This window comes from Labrus mixtus, chromosome 20 (genome assembly GCF_963584025.1).
Source record: "Labrus mixtus chromosome 20, fLabMix1.1, whole genome shotgun sequence".
Classification (NCBI taxonomy): Eukaryota; Metazoa; Chordata; class Actinopteri; order Labriformes; family Labridae; genus Labrus; species Labrus mixtus.
The window spans coordinates 12451623-12472875 of NC_083631.1; the positions used below are offsets into that span (position 1 = coordinate 12451623).

General features: G+C 39.5%; 1 protein-coding gene across 1 annotated transcript; it reads left to right on the forward strand.

The window, feature by feature from the left end:
• Positions 1-765: 765 nt before the first annotated feature.
• shisa9b (shisa family member 9b) lies at positions 766-20115 on the forward strand. The gene is made up of 4 exons (XM_061027100.1): positions 766-1571; positions 4151-4257; positions 13656-13796; positions 16186-20115. The coding sequence occupies exons 1-4, from the start codon at positions 1060-1062 to the stop codon at positions 16566-16568; spliced, it is 1143 nt and encodes a 380-aa protein (XP_060883083.1). The 5' UTR covers positions 766-1059; the 3' UTR covers positions 16569-20115.
• The last annotated feature ends 1138 nt before the right edge of the window (positions 20116-21253 follow it).

Consider the following 21253-nt stretch of genomic DNA (forward strand, 5'->3'; position numbering starts at 1 on the left):
AAAAACTCAAAATGATAACTTAACACAGTAATTTACATTTATTTTGATAAAAATGTATTTTGAAAAGATTGGTGTGAAATGAATATGATCATAGTCTGAAAATGCCTTTGTCCCAGACAATAATTCAAAAACAATTTAAAAGCATTCCAAATGCATGATTTATGTGAGTAGATAAATGAAGTGTATGTATAGCATCAGAATAAAAATAACTCATTCTTCAGAATATGGTCCCTGTCAGTGTTTCTCTTTTTAATAAGTCTATCATGCTTTAAGATTAAAATAACAGGTGCATGAACACCTCTTCTATATTTTACTCCTTTATTTGTTAAACATTATTGTAAAAAAGGGGAAAAAAAAGGAATAAATAAAAATGTCCCATTGAAAAAAAAAAAAAATAGAGGTTTGACAGAGAACAGAGTTCACAACGAAGTTCACTATAACTCAATAGCAGACTATTTTACTGCCCCCACACTAAATATGAAATATTTGAAGTAAAATAAATGTTTACCTGAAACCTACATGTTAACTACTTATATAAAGACAATCAGTGTGGCAGTGATTGTTGGTTCCAATCCTGTGTTTGGAATTATGGTGTTCTAATTATTTAAATCAAAGGAAATTATATGCACACAAAAACATGGACGTGAATAAAGCTCATACACTCTATCTCCTCATTGGCTCTTTCTCTCCCCCTAATTCCCCTAGTCAGCGGGTGTCTTGGTGTTCTCTCTCTCTCCCTCTCGCTCTCTCTGTGTATCTGTGACAAGCTCTGTGGAGTGAAAAAGCCTCAGAGGTGTCTGACTCTCTCCATCAGAGCCAGGTGCATTGCTCAGTTAAGCTATCGCTCCCCTCAAAGACTGTTTGCTCAGGTTCCCAGCGCTTAGAGCCTGAACGTTTTTTTTTTTTTGAAGGAAAGGAGAGGGCGCACGGGGCTTTTACGCATGGAAGTTGGAATCAGCCTTCCTGAATTTACGCATGGCTGTGTCTCGTCGTCTTAGAAGATGCGTCTGGGCGCATGAGAGCTTGTTAAGGCGTCAAGAGGGACGTAAAAAGTAAGCAATGATGCGGGTAAATGAGCTGCTGCTCGGCTACTTTTTGGTCAAAGGTATGATGTGCGACGCGGAGGGTGAGCAGGGTCGGAGCGTCGACGACTTCATGTTTGTGACCGGATTTAACGACTCAAAGGAGGTGGAGAGCGCAGTCACGGAGAGCATGCACATGGAGGACAAGTGCCGTGGCTACTACGACGTGATGGGCCAGTGGGACCCGCCGTTCGTGTGCAGGACGGGCAGCTATCTGTACTGCTGCGGCACCTGTGGCTTCAGGTTTTGCTGCGCGTTCAGAAGCTCCCGCCTGGACCAGACCAACTGTAAGAACTACGATACCCCGCCGTGGATGATGACAGGGAGACCACCGCCGAAAGTGGACCCGGCACTGGAGAATGCGAAGGATAAAACCAACCTCATTGTGTATGTCATATGCGGGGTTGTGGCCATAATTGCACTGATTGGAATTTTCACCAAGCTCGGTTTGGAAAAGACGCACCGTCCACAGCAAGATGATATGTCAAGGTGGGTTTTGAATATACCTAGTTTTGTTGTCTTTAGTACTTCTTAAGAATGATATATATTTTGTCCTATCATTAACTACTTTCACCATTGAAATATCTTAGTCTTGAATTAGTTTACTGATCCTTACTGTAAATTCCGTTTCATAAAACCTAAAGTTTCATCAAAAGAACCCAAAGCAACAAGTCAACAAGTTGAAACACCATGAAAATACTTCTTTAATGTCTATTCCAAAGATCAAACCCCAAGACCAGTTAAAAAGCAAATGTCTGACAATTCTCATAGGCGTGCATTCTCAAGTTAGTTTTAAAAAACATCATAAATTTAGGATAGCAAATTGTAAGTTTGGACATTTTGAGGGAAAAAGCCTGTTCATTTGACCATGTTACAATTGACTTCAAACACAGGGTCAGCTGCACCATCTTGTACTTGAAGTTGTTTCTCTCCTGCAGTCTGACTATGGGCTGAAAAATGTTTGCACCGTGGAGACACATAGCCGTTGATTTAAGGTTCAATTGATAAAGTTGAATAACTAACAAATATGCTTTATAATAAAATAAAGTGTCCTCCTTCACATGTTTTTGGTTCACACTGCACCATAATAAAATAACTGGACACTTACAACAAGCACAGAGCAGACAACCAGCTTGGCTTGGTGGGAAAAGCAGGTGTTATTGTAAGCAAATCGTCATGACAAGACAATGAAGATTCCGGGATAGGCTGCCATTTCTTAAACCTGGGTTGAGAGAACAGTAAAATTTCTGTCATTAGTGCCCCAGCTCCAAGTGGCGCTTTGACCAATCAGTGGTTTCTCCACAGTCTTTTTGTAAAATCTGCTCGGTTTATACTTGGAACCTTGACCGAGGTGATATCGAAAAAAATTACCAGAAACAATCCAAAACATGTGCCCTTTCTCAAAAAAGAAATCTGACAGAGCTAAGCAGTATCTGCAAAAAAAAGGCATTAGGCCGAACCGATGGAGTATGTGTATGTGAAGCTCCCTTTGTGTGCACACACACACCGTGACCGCTCGTGTTCCTCTCGCGTTTGCGCATCGCCCTAATGCAATGGGAATCAAGCTGCAACCTCTGGTGTTGAAAAATGAACCCAGTGCAAAAAAACTGCAGTTCGTCGAGTGTTCGTTAGGCCGGTTCCGAGATACCAGGAAGTCACAGCGGTGAAATTAATGTTTTCACAGCCTGGTTAAAATTTTTAAAAATGGTTCGATTAGTTATTGTCTTCATCGGTACACACTGTTCGAGGGCTAATTTTTTTTTAATCACTCATCCATTTTGAATTTTTGAAGCATACAAGTTATTTATAGTTGGGCGTGAGGCTGACCTGATTGAAGGGGCGGGCGTGATGTAACAGTTTGGATTAAAACCCGCCTCAGCTCCAGCCCTTACTCTGTCGTTTGGTTGACAGAAAGCACATCCAGTAGGCCATCCCCAGCGACGGGCTTCAAAAGCCCCCTTCAGTTAACAGATGAGTGACGTCACTCAGGCTTTATCCACCATTATTTACAGTTCAGTCAGACAACTCATGTTTGTATTTGTTTAAAATATTCAATTCAGCAGATCATACTTTGTGTTTGGCAGCTACGCTCTGATCTAATCACTCCTCACAGTTTTAATTTACATGCAGAAATTTGAGGAGTGGTGGGATGATATCTTTGACCCCAGAGTTGGAGTCTGCAGGTGGGTGCTGCGGTCGTGGTCGTGCTGAGCTAGGGTGCAGAACTGCTGCAGGTCAGAGCTGACAATGGAGGAGCAGAGGGAGAGACCGGCAATCTTGCAGCTTAATTAAACCGCTAATTGGAAGGAGGCGTTGTCAGGTGATTGTGGATAATGATGCATGTCAAGTGTGAAATCAGTGCAGCTCGAGTTCACTGCCTGAACTAGCTTGCAGGAGTCGTCTCATTCTATCGAATTAACACACTGGGACACCAATATTACACCTTTACGGATGCTATTTAAAAAGTTCAAAGGCATTCTGATGGCAGGACTTCATTATGGTGCTGTTGTGGAAGTGCAAACTGTGAGCAGCTTTAGATACAAGATGGGGGGTGGTGGGGGGGGGCTTCAAGGGAAAAAGGTTGGTTACCACTGTAGCTTTCCACAGTACTTAGGCTGTGATATTTTCAAATCAGATTTGGGCCACTTTCACATGTGGATTCCCGCAGGAGTCTGATCCAGGCCACATTTTAAAAAGCAATATGAACAGCATAACAAAACAATCAGATCTTAGCATTTAGGCTTGCAGTGTGAACTAAGACATACAATTCAAATGCTATTGACTGCTCAGTTTCCGGCCACCATTGCTATCCTGCTACAGATCTACTGGCTGATTTAGTTTTTCCAACTCCAATCTCAGTATTTTTTATTTTTTTATTTAGATTTGTCAATTTAAAAAAATCTCCAATAATTAATTTAAGCTGGTTAAAAAGAATGGTTAAAAGAAAAATATCACTTTTTCATTTTGGAGGACAGGTTATCAAATGCAGGTGTGCACTGCTGGCCTACACATAAATTGTACTTGTTGTTTAATGATTTCCTCATTGAGACTGCTCTTCATCTTTCCAGAGCTCTTGCACACGTTATCCGCCATCCTGCCTCGGATCATTCGGACGACATTGGACTTGGCCAGCACTACGAAAACATACAGACCAGAGTCACCATCAACAGCCTCCGTAAGTACTGTGACGACAACAGAAAGAACACCTATACTGTACACCTACAGACGTGTATACATGACGGGGCGGTTTGCCTTAAATATTGGGTTCCAATTATCTTTCCCCTAACGCTGCTGCCGACTGCTTTTAATGAACAAAATTGCACCAACATGAATCCCCCACCACATCCAGTTTCGACAGATACTTACCCTACATCTTACACAAAGATGTTCGCTTGCCTATCATGAATAAGACATGAAACTAGAAGAAAAAAATTTTCATCCTCATTCCTGCTGATGAAGCAATTAGTAATGTCCAGAGCAATAACCTAACATAGACACTAATTACCACAGACAACCTGGAGCTTTGTTTCAAAGGCAAACTTAACATACGCAGTAAGACTTCCAGCACTATATCTCACTCTTACTCTCCCATTCATCAACACCAGCTCCTGCATACACCCACACTGAGAGGTAGTGAAAGAAAGAGTTCTTAACAATAATGCTAACCTGCTCAGTGCGCCGACAGCTCCAGTCAATAAAAGGTGTCCCTGCCTCCCTCCCTCTCACTCTCTGCAGGCTGGGTAATTGTGCCAAATGGTATCTCACTTTGGAAATGTAAAGACATAGTCAAGCAGCATTTCATATTTTTCATACATACCTGATCTATCTTAATATCAGTCTCCAAAGTAAATGTCTAACAGGATAAACATGTATGATGCAGACTGATTTAAATATCATGCAGTGTGCTACGACACGCGCTATAGAAGTTAACATGTTCAGTGCTCATTTTGAGCTAAAGAGAGCAGCAGGTGATTCACTGATTAGTCAGGAAGATTTGATAATTAGTGAAAACACCAGGTGTAATCTGTGGATTCCTGCCCACTCTTGGCACACATGGCAGATGATTGCCTTTTGCAAATGACTTCGTTATACTGTACATTACCAGGCTTTAGTTGTGCTAATATACGGTACAAACATTTTCAACGAACAGCCCATTGCTGTAATGTATTCAGAGTCATCATATCTCAAAATGCACATTTTGTTTCAAATCAAGCGAATAAGCGTGATAAAAAGAGTGAGTTTAACTTCGGTCTAATCTGCAGTGTCAAACATCCTCACTTTCATTGGACAAAAAGCTTGTGTTAATGAATTTGTTGCAAACTTATGCACACCAATCATATAAAAAAAATAATTCCAGTCAATTAATTCAGACTTTGACGTTTTTTTTTTGTTTTTATTTTACATGTGCTACAAGACTACTGTGCTTTATCTGAAGTATACTTTATCATACTACCTTCAAAACCTGAGAGCAGTTCTATTTCAAGACACAGAAAGTTTTTTTTATTTCTGTTTTAGCAGTGATTTATTTTTGCTCCCTTAAATCAGCTGAGGTGAGGTGTCAGCACTGTCAAGATAAAAATTAATCATTCTAAAATCAGAGCGCTTCTGTCCTATCTCACTTTCTTCTCACAGAATAATTATCAGTTCATTCGAACTGGCTGACAGACTCTGTGTGCAGGATAATCCAATGAACCAACATGTGACACCTCCACTTTCTTATTAAACATTAGAGAATCTTTTTTGTTTAAAGTGTGGAGGTCAGTACTTGGGTTTGAACGACCATGCATGGTCGACTAAAATAAACTGTTTACAACAAGAAACAGAAGTGTACTTTACGATCAGTAGCAAACGTGATGTGATGAAAACCCCTAAAATACAAAACTGTGGGTGAGAATGCAGAGGAACTTGTGTCCTGATTTTAAATCCTATTTTATCCTCCCTGTCCCTGGAGTAAATGAGAGAAAATAATATGACTGTTTTGAGATAACATGACATCATTGTACTGTATGGTCAGTGTTTCCCCTACCATTATATTAGGGGGGCGGCCTGCCCCCCCAATGACCCCCCCCCCCCCTTGAAGGTCAAGTAAATTAGTAATGTTAATTTTTTTAAGCTTTATTTTTGGGCTTTTTGTGCCCCCCCCCCCCCCCCCCCCCAACGCTGTAAACCGAGGGGAAACACTGATGGTAGTGCACCTGCTCAAAGTTAATGCAAATTCTTTGGAAACATTAATACCTGCCTCCTTATTTGAGGCAGAAAATAACTGAATATAACATTAATAATTCAGATTCAGATGATTTTATATACCACAAAGGGAAATTTGGGTTGCAGCAGGAGCACACACAAGACAAAAAACACAAGGACAACATCACCATAAAACAAAAACTAAAACTAATTTAAAAAAATCAGCCAACACAACAAAATATAAAACCAAATAAAGCATCGCAATAAAATCAGTCAAGAGCTCATACCAAAATGGGAATTCCTACCAAGTTATTAAATTGCAAAGTGGAGGTGTGCAAATGTACAATTCAAGTGCAAAAAGAGTAGCAAATGGCTAATTGTTGTTTAACATATTAATTGCACTGGGTGCAAATGAGACCTGGAGTCTTTTAGTCTTCCTCACAGGAGCTCTAAAGGCCCTGACACACCAAGCAGACGGCAAAGAACTAGTGGCGACGAAGGCGTCTTGGCCAAAAAGTTGCACTAGAACACTCTGGAGAGTGATGATGTTTGTTGTAATCCATAAAGCACACTCTGCTGGTGTAAGAGAACTGCTAGTGAAACACAATAATACTCAAATTAAATGCTATTTGACCGGTGAATAAATCTTGTAATATCGGTGCATATCTGCGATAAAGTTAGCAGATAACAATAGTCACTTGATACGCTAATATCAGCGATATTATCGACTGGCTGATTAATCAGTTGGATACTACAATAGATACATACAACACATAACAATACACATTCAAGGTTAAAAAGACCAGACAGAACACATTATAAAAACACCCTCAATCACTTCAGCTTAAACTCACCTATAAGTTTGCTTGGCCGTTTGATTAAGAGCATTTTTTAAAGTTAGGTTACCAAACCAACAAGAGAAAAAGAAAGGACAGATTCAATGAAACCTTTATAAAACAAAATGGATGTGAAAGAGAGAGAGATTTCTGAGACGAAACAGACGTTGATGCGCCTTCTTACAAACTGTGTCACAAATCAATACGAAATCAAGTCAATTTGGAAATCTATGATTGTCCCGAGATATTTGTAGCTATTCACAAAGTCAACAGCCTGTTCATAAATGTTGTTTGAATTGGATATATAAACATTAAAAAGATGCTTTTCTTTGAAATGTAAGATACAAATGTGAAATCTATTACCGTATTATTAGATTGAAGATGAAAAAGCTGCAGCTTACTTTTGCTTTGTGACCTTGGCCGTGGAGATCAAAACCGTACGGGGACGTATAGGAGGGATTCTGTGGAACAGAGTTGGCAACAGCAAAGGGATAATTATAGTTTTCTTGACAGTGGTCCTTGTTAGGTTACAAGAGGTGGGATAAAAAAGAATTTACCACATGGATCTGTAGTGAACTTGTCCTCTCCAGCTGAGCCTCCAAGTAGCAGGTGTGACTTTACCACAGCTACGAGAGTCACTGTGTATTACAGGTGGTGGTGCAGCGCAGTGATTGGATGGAGCTCCTTTCCCCTCATCTACCGCCTGTCAAAGATGACAACAAATCTGCTCCCATTCTTCTCAAGGCACCAACAACACAGAGTTGCCGTGTGAGCTGTTTTGGTAGCCAACAGTGCCAATCGTGTTCATGTCCTGCTGGCCGAAGGAGCGTCCATGGGGCAGTTGTGAAGTGTGGCCTCTTTTTAGTTCAGGCGTCCAGCCAGAGAGAACAAAGTGTGAGCTCAGTGCCAACACTTCACTGGTGCATGACAGACCATTTCCTCACTGCCAGATAGAAATGTATTTCAGCAGCATTACATCTGACAACAGCTGAGACATCAAATGTAAAGACTATCAAGGTTGTATCCTCCAGCTACCATATAATGTATCTCCAACTGTAAAACTCAAATGTCCGATACTTATACATTGTAATCAATCACCGTTACAACACTAACAACAAATAAACTTTGGAGCCGTTAGCAAATAGAGTGCAGAGAACCCTTTTTTATTCAAAAAAGCAAAAACGTTTTTACCAATCTGAATACCTGAAGGAGTTTTTTGGTGCTTGCCAAAGCCTATCAGCATTAAGATTGACTCTTTCTATGTAGTTATTTTTAATGTCTGAAACTGCCCCCATAGGTGTCAGACAAAGTGATAGCACACAGCCAAACAAAACAACTTATTTTACATTCTCCATGGCAAGGACTGTCAATGGGTTGATACTTTGGCTGTAAATAGAAAGCAAGATGAGGTATGTGGTGAAAAACACATTCTTACTCATGTAAAGGGAATAAATCAGCCAAGATAAGATCATTTTAGGAGCCAAACAATGGACGTATGGGATATATCGGTACAGCTAGCGTGAAATTAATTGACAGCTCTGGACAGATGAAAAATATTGATGTTGTGTTTTATTGTAACAAATAGTGGTTAGACCATTTAAATCCTTTTAATGCCATTTCTACTGGTAATTATGTGGATTTTGCAGCTGTAGCTCCATGACAGACTGATACAGTAATGCTCTGGTGAATGGTAAAGTGAACAACATCAGTCCCTGCTGAAGAAAACAGCATTGACCAGCATTATTTTAATGCTGGTTTATGCTGGTCTATGTTGGTTTATGCTGGTCTATGTTGGTTTATGCTGGTCCATGTTGGTTTATGCTGGTCTATGTTGGTTTATGCTGGTCTATGTTGGTTTATGCTGGTCCATGTTGGTTTGAAGCTGGTCCTTACTGGTTTGTTACTGGTCTATGTTGGTTTGCTGCTGGTCCATGCTGGTTTTTCGCTGGTCTATGTTGGTTTGCTGCTGGTCCTTACTGGTCTATGCTGGTCTATGTTGGTTTGCTGCTGGTCTATGCTGATTATCTGGTCTATGCTGGTTTGTTGCTGGTCTATGTTGGTTTGCTGCTGGTCCTTACTGGTCTATGCTGGTCTATGTTGGTTTGCTGCTGGTCTATGCTGATTATCTGGTCTATGCTGGTTTGTTGCTGGTCAATGTTGATTTGATGTTGGTTTGATGCTGGCCTATGTTGTTTCATGTTGGACATGCTGGTTTGATGCTGGTCAGACCAGCACCAAAACACAATGTATGCTGGTCTTGCTGATCATGCTGGTCACATCTGCATAGTCAGCATGCTGTTTTTTGTAGCAGGGCTATTGTCTTATTTTCAGATTTGATCAGGTTTGTTTGATACGTATACAGCTTGTCCTTTTAAGCCCTTTATTAGATCCACTAACTGCCACATTTAATGCTCTTTTGGGAAGAAAAATCTTCTACTGGTCAGAAAAATGTGTTCAGGGGCTGTTGACTGTATGAATAAAGTGGAAAAACAAACAGACAATTTGTTTCTTTTTATGTAAAATATTTTTAAAAAGAATAGAAATACACTTTCAAAGTAATGCTCAGTTTAATAAAAAACTGTGATTGCTTATCACAGTCATGTTTTGACCCTTATATATTTGGGCATTCCAAGTGTTTTATTTCTACTTAAATACATTTTGTACACCCTATGATATGCTTGACAATAGTCTATCTTTAAAAGAGTAAAATACATTGCTCTTACTGACATTTTAGTTTGACATATATACATTAGTAACCAGCACAATCTGACATAAGTATTGGTGTAGAGTTTCAGGAGTTGGACAGAAATATCAGGAGAAAAGAATATTTTCATCACTAACTTGAAAGCAGGTTGTCTGTAAATAAGATCGCCCTTCTCCTTGTACCATTTATTTAGGGGCACACAGCTCCCAAAATACTCTCTTAAATCTTTTATGAGTTCCAGGGAGCGAGTGTCTGTGTCTGGAGTGTTAACTTGCTTATTTCCGGCAACAACCGTGGAAGTCTTTAACCTTACAAGTCTCCAGCAGTGGCCTACTTTTGACATAAAAAAGGGTTGAATCTGACAACGGTAAAAGCAACAATGACACCCAGTCATCACAAAGTCAAAGAAACATAAAAGAGGGAGATAAACAAGCACATGCAGCAGCACCTCACTTCAAATTGAGTTTGGCATCTTGAAAATAGCAGTGTTGCGCCCGGATCTTAACAAAAGCACTGTCCTCAAATCGCTTCTATTTTAGGGTATAGAGGAAATGTGACACTCCTGATATATCCAGCCAGACTCAACAAACACAAGTTTATATTAATAAATGGATATAAAAAAGCAGTTAGCGTTAAAATGATTGTTTATTTAAATGATCTATTTTCAGTGGCTTCTTCCATTAAGGGGATGCCCTGACCTTCACCTTGACCAGAGTATCAGATGTAAACACTGCGGTCTGGTGACATTCTCTCAAACAGGTCTTTGTAATATAGCATTAAGTAAGGTCTTTTACCTGCTTTTGGTAACATAACAATGAGTATGGTCTTTTTTCCTGCTCTTTTGTAATATTAAAAAACAAAGAGTAAGGTCTTTTACCTGCTTTTTCTAAAGTGTCTCGAGATAACACTTGTTATGAGTTGAGGCTATACAAATAAAGCTTGATTGATTGATTGAAATGCTATGGCTTGGTGCACGGTACAACCAAACAGCACAATAAAAAGGTTTCCCTTGTTTAATCAGCTTATCTGAAAGGAAACTGCATGATATTAATTTGTTCTTTGAAGGTCTGTTTACCATAATAATATGTCCAGGATTTAGTAAGAACATTTCTAATCATGTGTTCTCCTTTTGAAAGTGAAAAAGTTTATTTATCGTATTCTACGGAGGGAGATAATCTAATTGGACTTCTATCTTAAACAAGTCCACCCTGAATGAGAGCATGTGTGCATGGCCCACTTAAGATGAAATGTACGAAACTGAAACAGGTCAACAAGCCCAGAAAAGGAACCTGACAAGGTAACACACATAGATTTGATGCACAGATCTCTGGTTACCATTTTAGACATTTTTCTTTGTTAGAGAAGCAGTCACATACTTTCCACTATGACATGACATTTATTAGAGATGGTCAGCTTCATAAAACTCTAATTAAAAAAAATCTGGAAATAATTTCTAAATCAAATTTAAAAAAATCAGGATTTTCAAAGAAGAGTCACATGTGGGTTTAATAATTTGTCTTTGCATGCAAAGTTCTTCCGGTCTATACAAACTACAGTTATTGAGGAAGACTAATCAAATAGGACAACATAGGAGCTTTTCACAAGTGGACACAGATTGGCACCACCAATTATTTTTCTCGGTTAAATGACCCCGAAATCTGATTATACTCATCACACCACCAAAGTCGAAGTCAAAGCTCTGCATCACTTCATGAGACAGCATTGATAGTTTGAGACTTTCAAAAATTAATTAGCACACTAATAAAGTTTCTTGCTGACCAGTGGGGAATAGGAGCCCAATTAACCTATTTTCTGTATTAATGATCTGTTTTTATCAGACGCAGTCAAGTGCTGCTGTATCCCTCCCACTTTAGAGACTGTAAACCTTAACCTCTTTCAACTGCATTGATGAGTAATTCACCTTTTAGATCACAATGAACTAGTGCTGAACTCAAAGTGAATCAAAACTTACAACGTTTGCCAGCCAGTTTGTACCATGAAATCAGGAGTGTTGATGTTTGACTTCATGATATTTAAAGCTCCTATAAGGATCTTTCAGGTCATGTCGATTTTGGCGCCCCCTGTAGACAAAGAGGTACCACTATCTCTTTGCTTTACTTATGCCATTTAATATTTATGACAATAAGCTTCAACCTACTTTCTTTTAACAGTCGAAAGTATCACTCATCAATAAAATCAAAATAAAAAAAAGACAAGAAAAAAATCTGTGGAAAAATTCTGCAGTATGCTTTTAATCATCTCATCTGAAACCTACCCCACTTACAGGAACTTCAAAGTAAACGTCATTATGATTTTGCGTCCTATATAACACATTACACATGCTGTTGAAACTGCAGCTTGTGGATTACAGCTTGTGAAGACACTCTGAACATCTGTTTGCTGTGTCATGCCAGTGGGCAGGGGGCCAGTCTATTTGCTGAGCACCCTTTAATTTAGCAGATGTCTACTGTAGGATTAGTACTGTAGAGTTTTACAAGGAGCAGTCATGCCTCCCCAGCTGAATCCCCCCCAAGAAAACCTACTTAAGAAACAAGTGAAGAGACACAATATATTCACGTCAACCCATTGAGCTACGATTTTACTATTCTACAATTCATTTAGCAGACGCTTCTATCCAAATGATATACATCTGAGAGTAGGTACGGCACAAGCAAGGATCTAGAAATGAGGAAACAACGTCAGTAAGTGCTAATGAACAGCAACATCGATAGTTTTTCATGAGGATTCAGCATCAAATCCTAAACCTAAATCTAAATATCATGGTAATCATCAATATCATCATCTTAATCCGTGTCATCACTATTATTAAGTGTGTAGGTGTTCATAAGAGAACTGGGTCTTTAGCTTTTTCTTGAAAGTGGTAGGGGACTCAGCAGATTGCACGGAGGTTGGTATTTCATTTCACCACCAGGGGGCCGCAGAGGAGAAGAGTCTAGCTGGAGACTTAAGGCCATGACAAGCCAAGCAGACGGCAAAGAACTAGTGGCGACGAAGGCCGACTGTGGCGTCACCTCACGTTGCCTCATGTCGCCTTTGTCTTGTCTTGGCCAAAAAGTACACACCGCAAAGACTACAGCCGACGGCCAACCGCCATGTACTTTCTGCGCAAGCGTGAGAGGACATACTAACTCTCCATGCCAGCAGGCGGCGGTAGTCCATTGTTATGATACGAGAAGACCATTTTCATACAGCTGTCGCTCACCACTCGTATTATAGGTACTAATCGAGAATAATGTCTCATAAAAAGTGGAAAATAGCACTGCCGTTGTCAGCCCTTGGCCTTTTATTGGAAAAAGAAAAGACGAGGTGGCGGTGACAAATAAGGAGAAACCGCACTCAATGGGTGAAAGTGGATACTACAGCAGCATGCTCAAGGGGCTTTCCCGAATCTGTGTTGAGAGCATAGACTATAAATATTAAGGTTGAGAGCTGGAGTTAAATGAAACCTCTGAACAGCCAATCAGAGTGATTCCTCTGACCAACCGCACAGACGACGACCACACCACATGTCAAATTGGCTGAAAAAAGGCAGACGGGGACTGGCGCGTAGCGACGGAGCTGGACACACCGCAAAATCTAGGGCGACAAGCGCTTACCGACTGTCCAACTAGGACAGACCGCTGACGATCTCCTTGGTGTGTCAGGGTCTTTAGGGTCCTCTTGTGAAGGTTGAACCAGACGCCTTTCATTGGTAGAGGGTAGTGGGCGGGGTTTCAAACAGTGGAGCATCAATAAGATTTAACAGCAGTGATCAATTCTCTATTCCAAGAAAAAATCATTGTTACCAACACCATAAAAGTGTCTGAGTTTCTGCTTTCTCTCCTTTAGATAACAACCAGATGAACAACCTGGTTCAAGCATCGACTTTGATAGCGCAGCCTTACCCGCCTGTGGGACCGATCACCAGCCCCTACGAACAACTGAAGCCTGTCAAGGACCTCAACAAATACGCAACACTCAAGGCTGTAGGTAAGAAGAGGTTAACCAAGAGCCAAAATGACAAAGAGTTGCACTTCTTCATTTGTTCTGACTAGGCATCATACAACCTATATAAACACAACTAGAATATTTAATCAGGTTTTTTTTTTTTAAAGGAGCCTGTAATCAGTGAAATGATAAAGATTGGTAAGAATTGTATCGGAAAGGCTTTATGAAACTTTTTATTTGATCCTGATCAAATTTATTCTGCTTCATTTTGTGTGAAATATTGCTTGTCACAACAGACAGACAGAGAGACATGATGTCTGCCATCTCTTTCCTTTTAGTTCAGCATTTAAACGCTGTGAGACAATCTGGCTTTGGTAGTTTTTCTGTCTCATTTCAGACAAAGCAAGAACTCTGCTTTGCCAACATTTGATATTATAAGCGTACTTCAAAGCGGCCTTTTTCTTTAAATAGTCACCTAGTTATTTTGAATCTCCATAAGATCTCTGGCTTACACAAATCCTTGTCAGTTAATCACCAGTCTGTCAATGCCAAATGAGAGCGGAGCTGAAAGTTTATTTATAGAAGCAAGTTTGTTGTTAATTTTGGAAGTGCCTGCCTGGACAAATAAGAAAATAAATACTGTCTTCAACCCCTTTGTTTGAAAAGGGAACTGAGATAAGATGAGTTTATTTTCAGTATTTACATTTTGACTTTTCCCTTTTAAATGAAAACCATTTTTACATGCATGTTCATACTAATCATAAGTGTTATAAGAAATGCCAAACAGTCCTAAAATTCCCTGAGCACTATTTTCACAAAACAAGCCTCTTTGTTTTTTGCCCTTAACTTTAGCAATTAGCAGAGAAACCGTTAATAAATGCAGAGTCAAAGTGTGAAGAGGTGGTATTTCTGACTCTGTATTTGATGCGTGGAAGTCTTTTTGTAGATTCCTGCAGAATCAGTTAGCTGTGTTTGACTGACCTGGTCATGGTGACATGATGACAGCTATCACCCTGCGTGCAGTGAGTTCAGTCACACGACCGAGCTCCCTCTCTTTGTATTTCTCACAAGCAGCTAAAGCTTCTCCGCCGAAGAGCCGTCTAACAAACTGATCGCTCCGGAAAAATAAAAATAGAGCAAATCTTAGTTAATGAGACTGGGGACAGGAGACAGGAGACAATCAGGGGCAATCAAAACACAAATGAGGTGTTGCCATGTGACAAGATGCAACTGCTGCATAAGAAAAAATTATTTATATACAGCTCAATGTGTGAAACCTCGAGCACCACACAGCCGGTGAAGTGATCACAGTAAAGGTTATCTAAGAGACATTTCATTAAAAGTGTTGGGAATGTTTGCAGGAAATATCAAAGGCTAATGATGAAGCTTGCTATGCTAAGGCTAAATCAGTGCTCCAGCATGCACTGTTTTCAGACAAGGACTCCGCCTGATATAAGACAAAAAAAAACAATCACACAACAGTGGCTACATGAGCACAGTGCAGTAGATGATTTTGGAGGACATGATATGTTGTGCAATATTCAACTGGCAAGCATCTATGCCATACTGAGGCCTTAGTGGCCTCCTTAAAATAGCTTCAAAAAACAATTTATAAGCCATCTTTAAGTTGGCACAAAAGTAGTTTTATATAATGTATGATAAGAAGGAACAATATGAAAAGATATTTTTCTGCATGTTTTCACTTCCTTAAAGGTGTGAAAATCTGAAAAGGAAGTAACCTCTATAGCTACATAAAAACTGCCCTGACTTTTTGGTGAATCTGAGAGTGAATGCAACTTGGAAAGAAAACCTACAGACACTAACCGGTGCTGATGAATCACTTCCACTTCTTTGGCAAATAAATCATGCAATTTCATAATTTCTTAAAGTTTATATACTCCTTAAATGATGGCACGTCCTCTTCCTCTGACTGTTCTTTTTAGTTATTGGCGTTTCTAAATCTTCATCAGCCCAATAAATAGCACCAGTACACCTTATTAGTTTCATCAACACTCTTATTTGCGGTTTTTGATTGAGTCTCTGCACGTGGACGTTTGAGGAATACGAAATGATCCATTGAGATCATACACCCTCATAATTGATGCAAAACTAGGGAACACATGAAAAGTTGCGCTCTGGCTAAAGAGGAAGTGTGCTAAGGTCAAAGCTTAATGAGTGTCACGCCATTGGCTGAATTCAACTACCTTGATCCTTTTAAAAAAAATCTAAAACACACTTGGTTTGTTTATTACAAAGTATCTCTTTCATGTCCTTTCTTTTCTTTGCTTTGAATGCTTTAGCAACAATCTTTAACAACGATGTTGAGACTATTTTCAGCTGACTGTCAGGTTCTCCACACAGGACATACTGTGATGGCTAATGAAGGGAGGAATTGCAAAGATCTATTATGTTGTTTACCTTTATCTTTTAGCAGAGAAAGCGAATGACGGCTTCTATAGCAACCGGCGGACAATGATAGAGATGACGAGCAAAACCAGTCTCCCCATGGAAGCTATGGATTTGGATCCAACACCGAGCAACCCTTACAGCCCGCCCAGACAGCTGTCTGGAAAGCAGAATGGCAACAAGTACAAAAGCCCGAGGAGCCGCAGTGCCCAGTCGCTATGCTATAGCTCCAGCACGGCTGTTAGCCCAGGAGGGCTGAGATCCTGGGAAAACAAGGACACACTGGGACTCAGACAGAGCTACGGCCAAAAGAAACTGTGCATCATAGAGAAGGAGCTGCACACCACTCGCTACATGCCTCCACAACCGTACTTTGTCACCAACAGCAAGACAGAAGTGACAGTATGAGGGACGGTCCAAACACCAGGAATAAAAAGTAACCTGCATTTAAGAAAGACTGAAGCTGCTGACTGTGGGTGGTGTTGGTAGAAATCAGCATGGACTGCAGGATATTCATTTTAAAGGGCAGTATTTAAGATGCCACCTAAAGGCTCTGTATAAAAGCTCTGTATAGATCACTGTGCCACAGGAGGGTACAGTGCTGACTATGTTTTCATTAGTATTCATATAAGCACACAGCGAAAACAAAACAAAGAAGTTATGTTACTCAAATATAGCAGAAGACTTTTGTGATACAGTAACTGTAGGCAGTATTTACTAAATCATCGTTGTACCTTTAAATTAAAGGTCACATATTATTCTCTTTTCAACAAGTTTAAATAAGTCTCAGAGACGTCCCTGAAACATGTCTGTGAAGTTTCTTGCTAAAAATCCGCAGTGGAAAGGCGAACTCAGAGGGGCCAAAAAGACACCTAGCTGTGAGAGTGTCACCCATGTGGGGGAGGGGTTACTGCCCTTTGTGATGTCACAAAGGGAAAATCACCAAACGGCTTGTTTAATGCACACATTTACTTGAATGTGGAGCAGGCAAAAGAAGGACAGATGGACTTTTTCATAATCGGGGGGTTTGTAGACAGGCTAGGGACACATTGTTTGAAAAACATATTAAAGTGTATTTTGCATAATATGTGACCTTTAAAGTATATCATTTCTATAAAAAAAATACTGTTTTATGAGAAAATCTCTTATTTATCTACAGTAATTAATCATGGTTGAGCAGTTTATGGTTTCCTGGGAAATTATTGAGTGATTGCAGTTTTAAAGATACCGTTTAAATGTTTTTGGCACGGCTGAGTTTTAAGAGTTCACAGATGATACATTTGAGATAATTACCTAAAGAAATTAACTAGCCTAATGCTATCCAACTCTTTTGTACAATAATTTAAAGATCTTACAGTCTGAAGAAATCACCTGAGTAATAAAACAAAAACACTATTACTGCAGAAATAAACTTTTGTAAGGTTTGTTTCCAAAATACTCCACAAGTTATTATTTTGTTTTTTAATTTATAGAGAAGTCAGTACGGATGTGTTACTGTTAACCTATACAACTCGAAGTTTATGGATTTAGTGTCACTTGTAAAAAGTGGTAGAAGTCCTAAATGCATACACACTGAGTCAGTGGACTCACTGATGCATATATTTCTATGGTTACAGTACTAGGAGATGTAGCTGCAGAGTGTTGAACCAGTGTTGTATCGGTGTAATAGTGCCTCTCATCATTACCAGCATGTGTGTGATTATCCTAGAATAGGCAGTAGAGGAAGCCCCAGTATTAGGGTGGGGGCTTGTCTTATTCTTAGTAATCCATTACGCCCCCAACTAAAGTCATTGTAAGAGTAAGCACGGTGGCTTGGAGTTTGCACATTATTTGAAATGCTGAGTTATAAATAAAAATGATTCAAAGTAACTTCAATGACTTTGATTTTAATGAATCTCTCTTAATACAGAATAGATCTCTGATTGTGGTATATATGGCTCATTGAGTAATTGCCTTGTAATTTCATTATCATGAACTGGGTCGCTTGCCAAATTCCTGCAAAAAGAACACAAGTGTGTTTTTTTTAAACATGGCAGTGTATGATCTGCTGGAGAGGAACACAGCCGACTGCCACTTCATCTTAAATGTATGTGGAAACAGGTACTGTTTTCCTCTGATTAGCAAGCATTGCAGCTAATAATAACCCAAACGCCAGAGGTAAACAAACAAAAATAACCTGCATTTACTTCTTACAGCCATCTTTAAGATTGTCACTTTGATTCCAATTCTCTAAGCTACTGACCACATCGGGTTTGGACGGTGTGGAAACAGCGGTTTTGTAGCAGTCCTAGTTGGATGTAAATGATGTGAAGGAATTCATGTTTTTTTTTTTTTCTGTTTATACTACAGAAAACTGGGTTAAGGCAAATGAACAGCTGAATGACCCTGGCAGCTTACTACATTAAAATAACATACTGTTGTAGTATATTTCATGTCACCTTAAGAACCACATTAGAACATTTCTGGAACAAAACACTTGAATTCATGCCTTACTGGTCAACATGATTTGAATAAACAAGGTTAACTGGTGTGGCTGATGATTGGTTACACTGGTTTCCAAGCCAAGCAATATAATGACAAAGATATAAAAAGAAGCTAACGCCTGCCTACAAGTCTTACCCATGCAATTGACTACTACAAGGCTGCACTCACAAGTGTGAAGCGGGAACTGCAAGAATGAAGGTGTATTTATGTCTTCTCAAATCCAAATATATTGTTAGGCTGTTAATGTTCTTACAAACTGTTTTTCAATATATGAATATTTAATGCACTGAACTGTCCATTTACATTGTTAACCAACTGTTCCAGTGTTCAACCATTGTATGAAATCTGTAATCACTTTTAAAACTATAACTTTTATATGCAAACAGTATTTTATGGTGACTACCATTGAATGTGAATATTTTGTGAATGCACCCCCCCCCCCTCAAATATACTGAAATGTATTGCAGTACACCATATTTACACATCAAGATCTGCTTTAGTGCAGCAAATAAAATGACATATGAATAATATTTTTGCTTTTTGACATCAGAAAGTGAAGTGAAAAGGAAAGCCCCTATGATCAGATGTTTATTACAGTTCAATACGATAGCTAATTATCATAATTATTATATGAATGAATAATTAGATTTTCTAATGAATGTTGTACGTCTGTGTTCAATACAACGTTACTTTAAAGTTGTCCTATTTATACCGTCATATTTTTAATCATATATACTCAAAAACCCAATTTCAATGTTTTTTCTTTAGTGTCTTGCTGAGCTTTGAGTCTCAATTTGAAAATGCCAGTTTTGTTCTATTTAATTATATGAATTTCCATTCAAACAAGTGACTCAGTTTCAACGTTCCATTTAAGTTTAAGTGAAGTCAAGAAAAAGTCCAAGGTTCACAAGACATTAGCAAATATGTAGAGGGAAAACCTGAATGGCTGTCAACTGCCATCTTATGTTCATGTATTTTGGACTTAATTAATCACCGGCAATGAGCCACTCAAGAACAATGTTACAGTTCTTGTATTTAACATTCCGTGTCAACAAACCAATAATCCTACCACAGCTTTTAGCATTTTGTAAAAAAGTTTGTTCAACTGATTTACCTCTTTTTCTTCACTACACAAAAATGAAAACCAAGATTTGGCAGAAAGGGGCTACTATACCAGCAGCAAAAAAAAAAAAAAAAGAGATTGATTAAAGATTTGCTTAAAAGAAACTCTTGCCATTCCCATATTCTCCCTTTTAGAGTTCTAATTCTAGCTGGTTTCATTAGCTGGCCGCTCCAACACCACACCAGATGGTATCATAATAATATAAAAGCACACTTGAGTGCAGCCACGGACTCTCTTCTGTTAAATTAATGGCAGACTTTTGAACTTTCTGTTTTAGTGTGCTCCAGCTGTTGAAAATGAAATGTGATTATACTGTATACATTAAAAGTATTTTTAATTACTCTCTCTCTAAAAGCTCTGTGGTATTTCTTTCTTCCTGACTGCCAGAGGAGTTGTTGGGATATGAAAATTGATGTATATCATTGCACACAGAGGTCGAGCATTTAACATCAACAAAATCACATGTGACCTGGGATGATGTAGATCATACAAGCCCACGTCATCACAAAAAATATCCCTTGAATCTTTTCCGATTACATCTTTTGGGGGACTTTTGATAGGAGCCCTGAAACAACATGATTTTGAGGTTTGCGTTGGTCATCCTCCCTAAAATATCTACTGTGGATGCTTCTCTCCAGAGCCTTAGAGATGGTATCTCTGCAGGCGTCAGCCTTTATGACCACCAGGTATAGGTTGGCACTGTTCCCATTCTCAGAGCCAGGCCTTGAAACCCTTGGCACTCTCCTGTGGGTTCCAGGGGAGCTGATTGGCCAAGCTACACAGCAGGTCTTGGAGCAGAGTCTACAAGTAAATGAGACTTGTCAGCAGTTTGGCAGCACTCAAACACCCTTGCTGAGAAGTCGACCTCAGCAGGGTTATGGCACCGGTACACCTTGACTTCAAGTTTGTTTTAGTGGCTACCCAAGGATCTTGCACTACTTTGAGCAGTCTGATTGACACAGCCAGGTTCCCAGGCCAGCTAATCTAATAAAGAGGGGATTGCACCTCCAGGGACCACAAAAAAAAAAGTTTGGCAAACCCTGATTGCTTGCTGGCTGTCTGACATTTTCCAAGCAGAACCGTAGTTATTTGGAAATCTCTACTTCAGACCTATTGATGATGGCCACCCTTTTCTAAGGAAAGCCTGACAGTCCTCAGATCCCAAGCCGGCAGACAGACTGATTGCAGTCAACAATCTTATGAAGGCTCAGACAGGAAAAGCCAAATTGTTGGAGAATGGGGCCATCCAAGAAGTAGATCTGCAGTCACCTTTTCACATGCCCAGAGAAGCAGATGAACTTCAAGCTATGAAAAAATATTGGGTTTTTTTGTGTCCATCGAGTTAAAGAATGTTTGAGATTCTTTATAGCTGTAAATCACAGGCAATACCTACGCTTCAGTATTGTCTATCTTGTCTGACTCTATGTCTTCTTGTCGGGCCCATCGGTAGCCCCACAGGTCTTCACAAGGTGTATACCGTACTGCC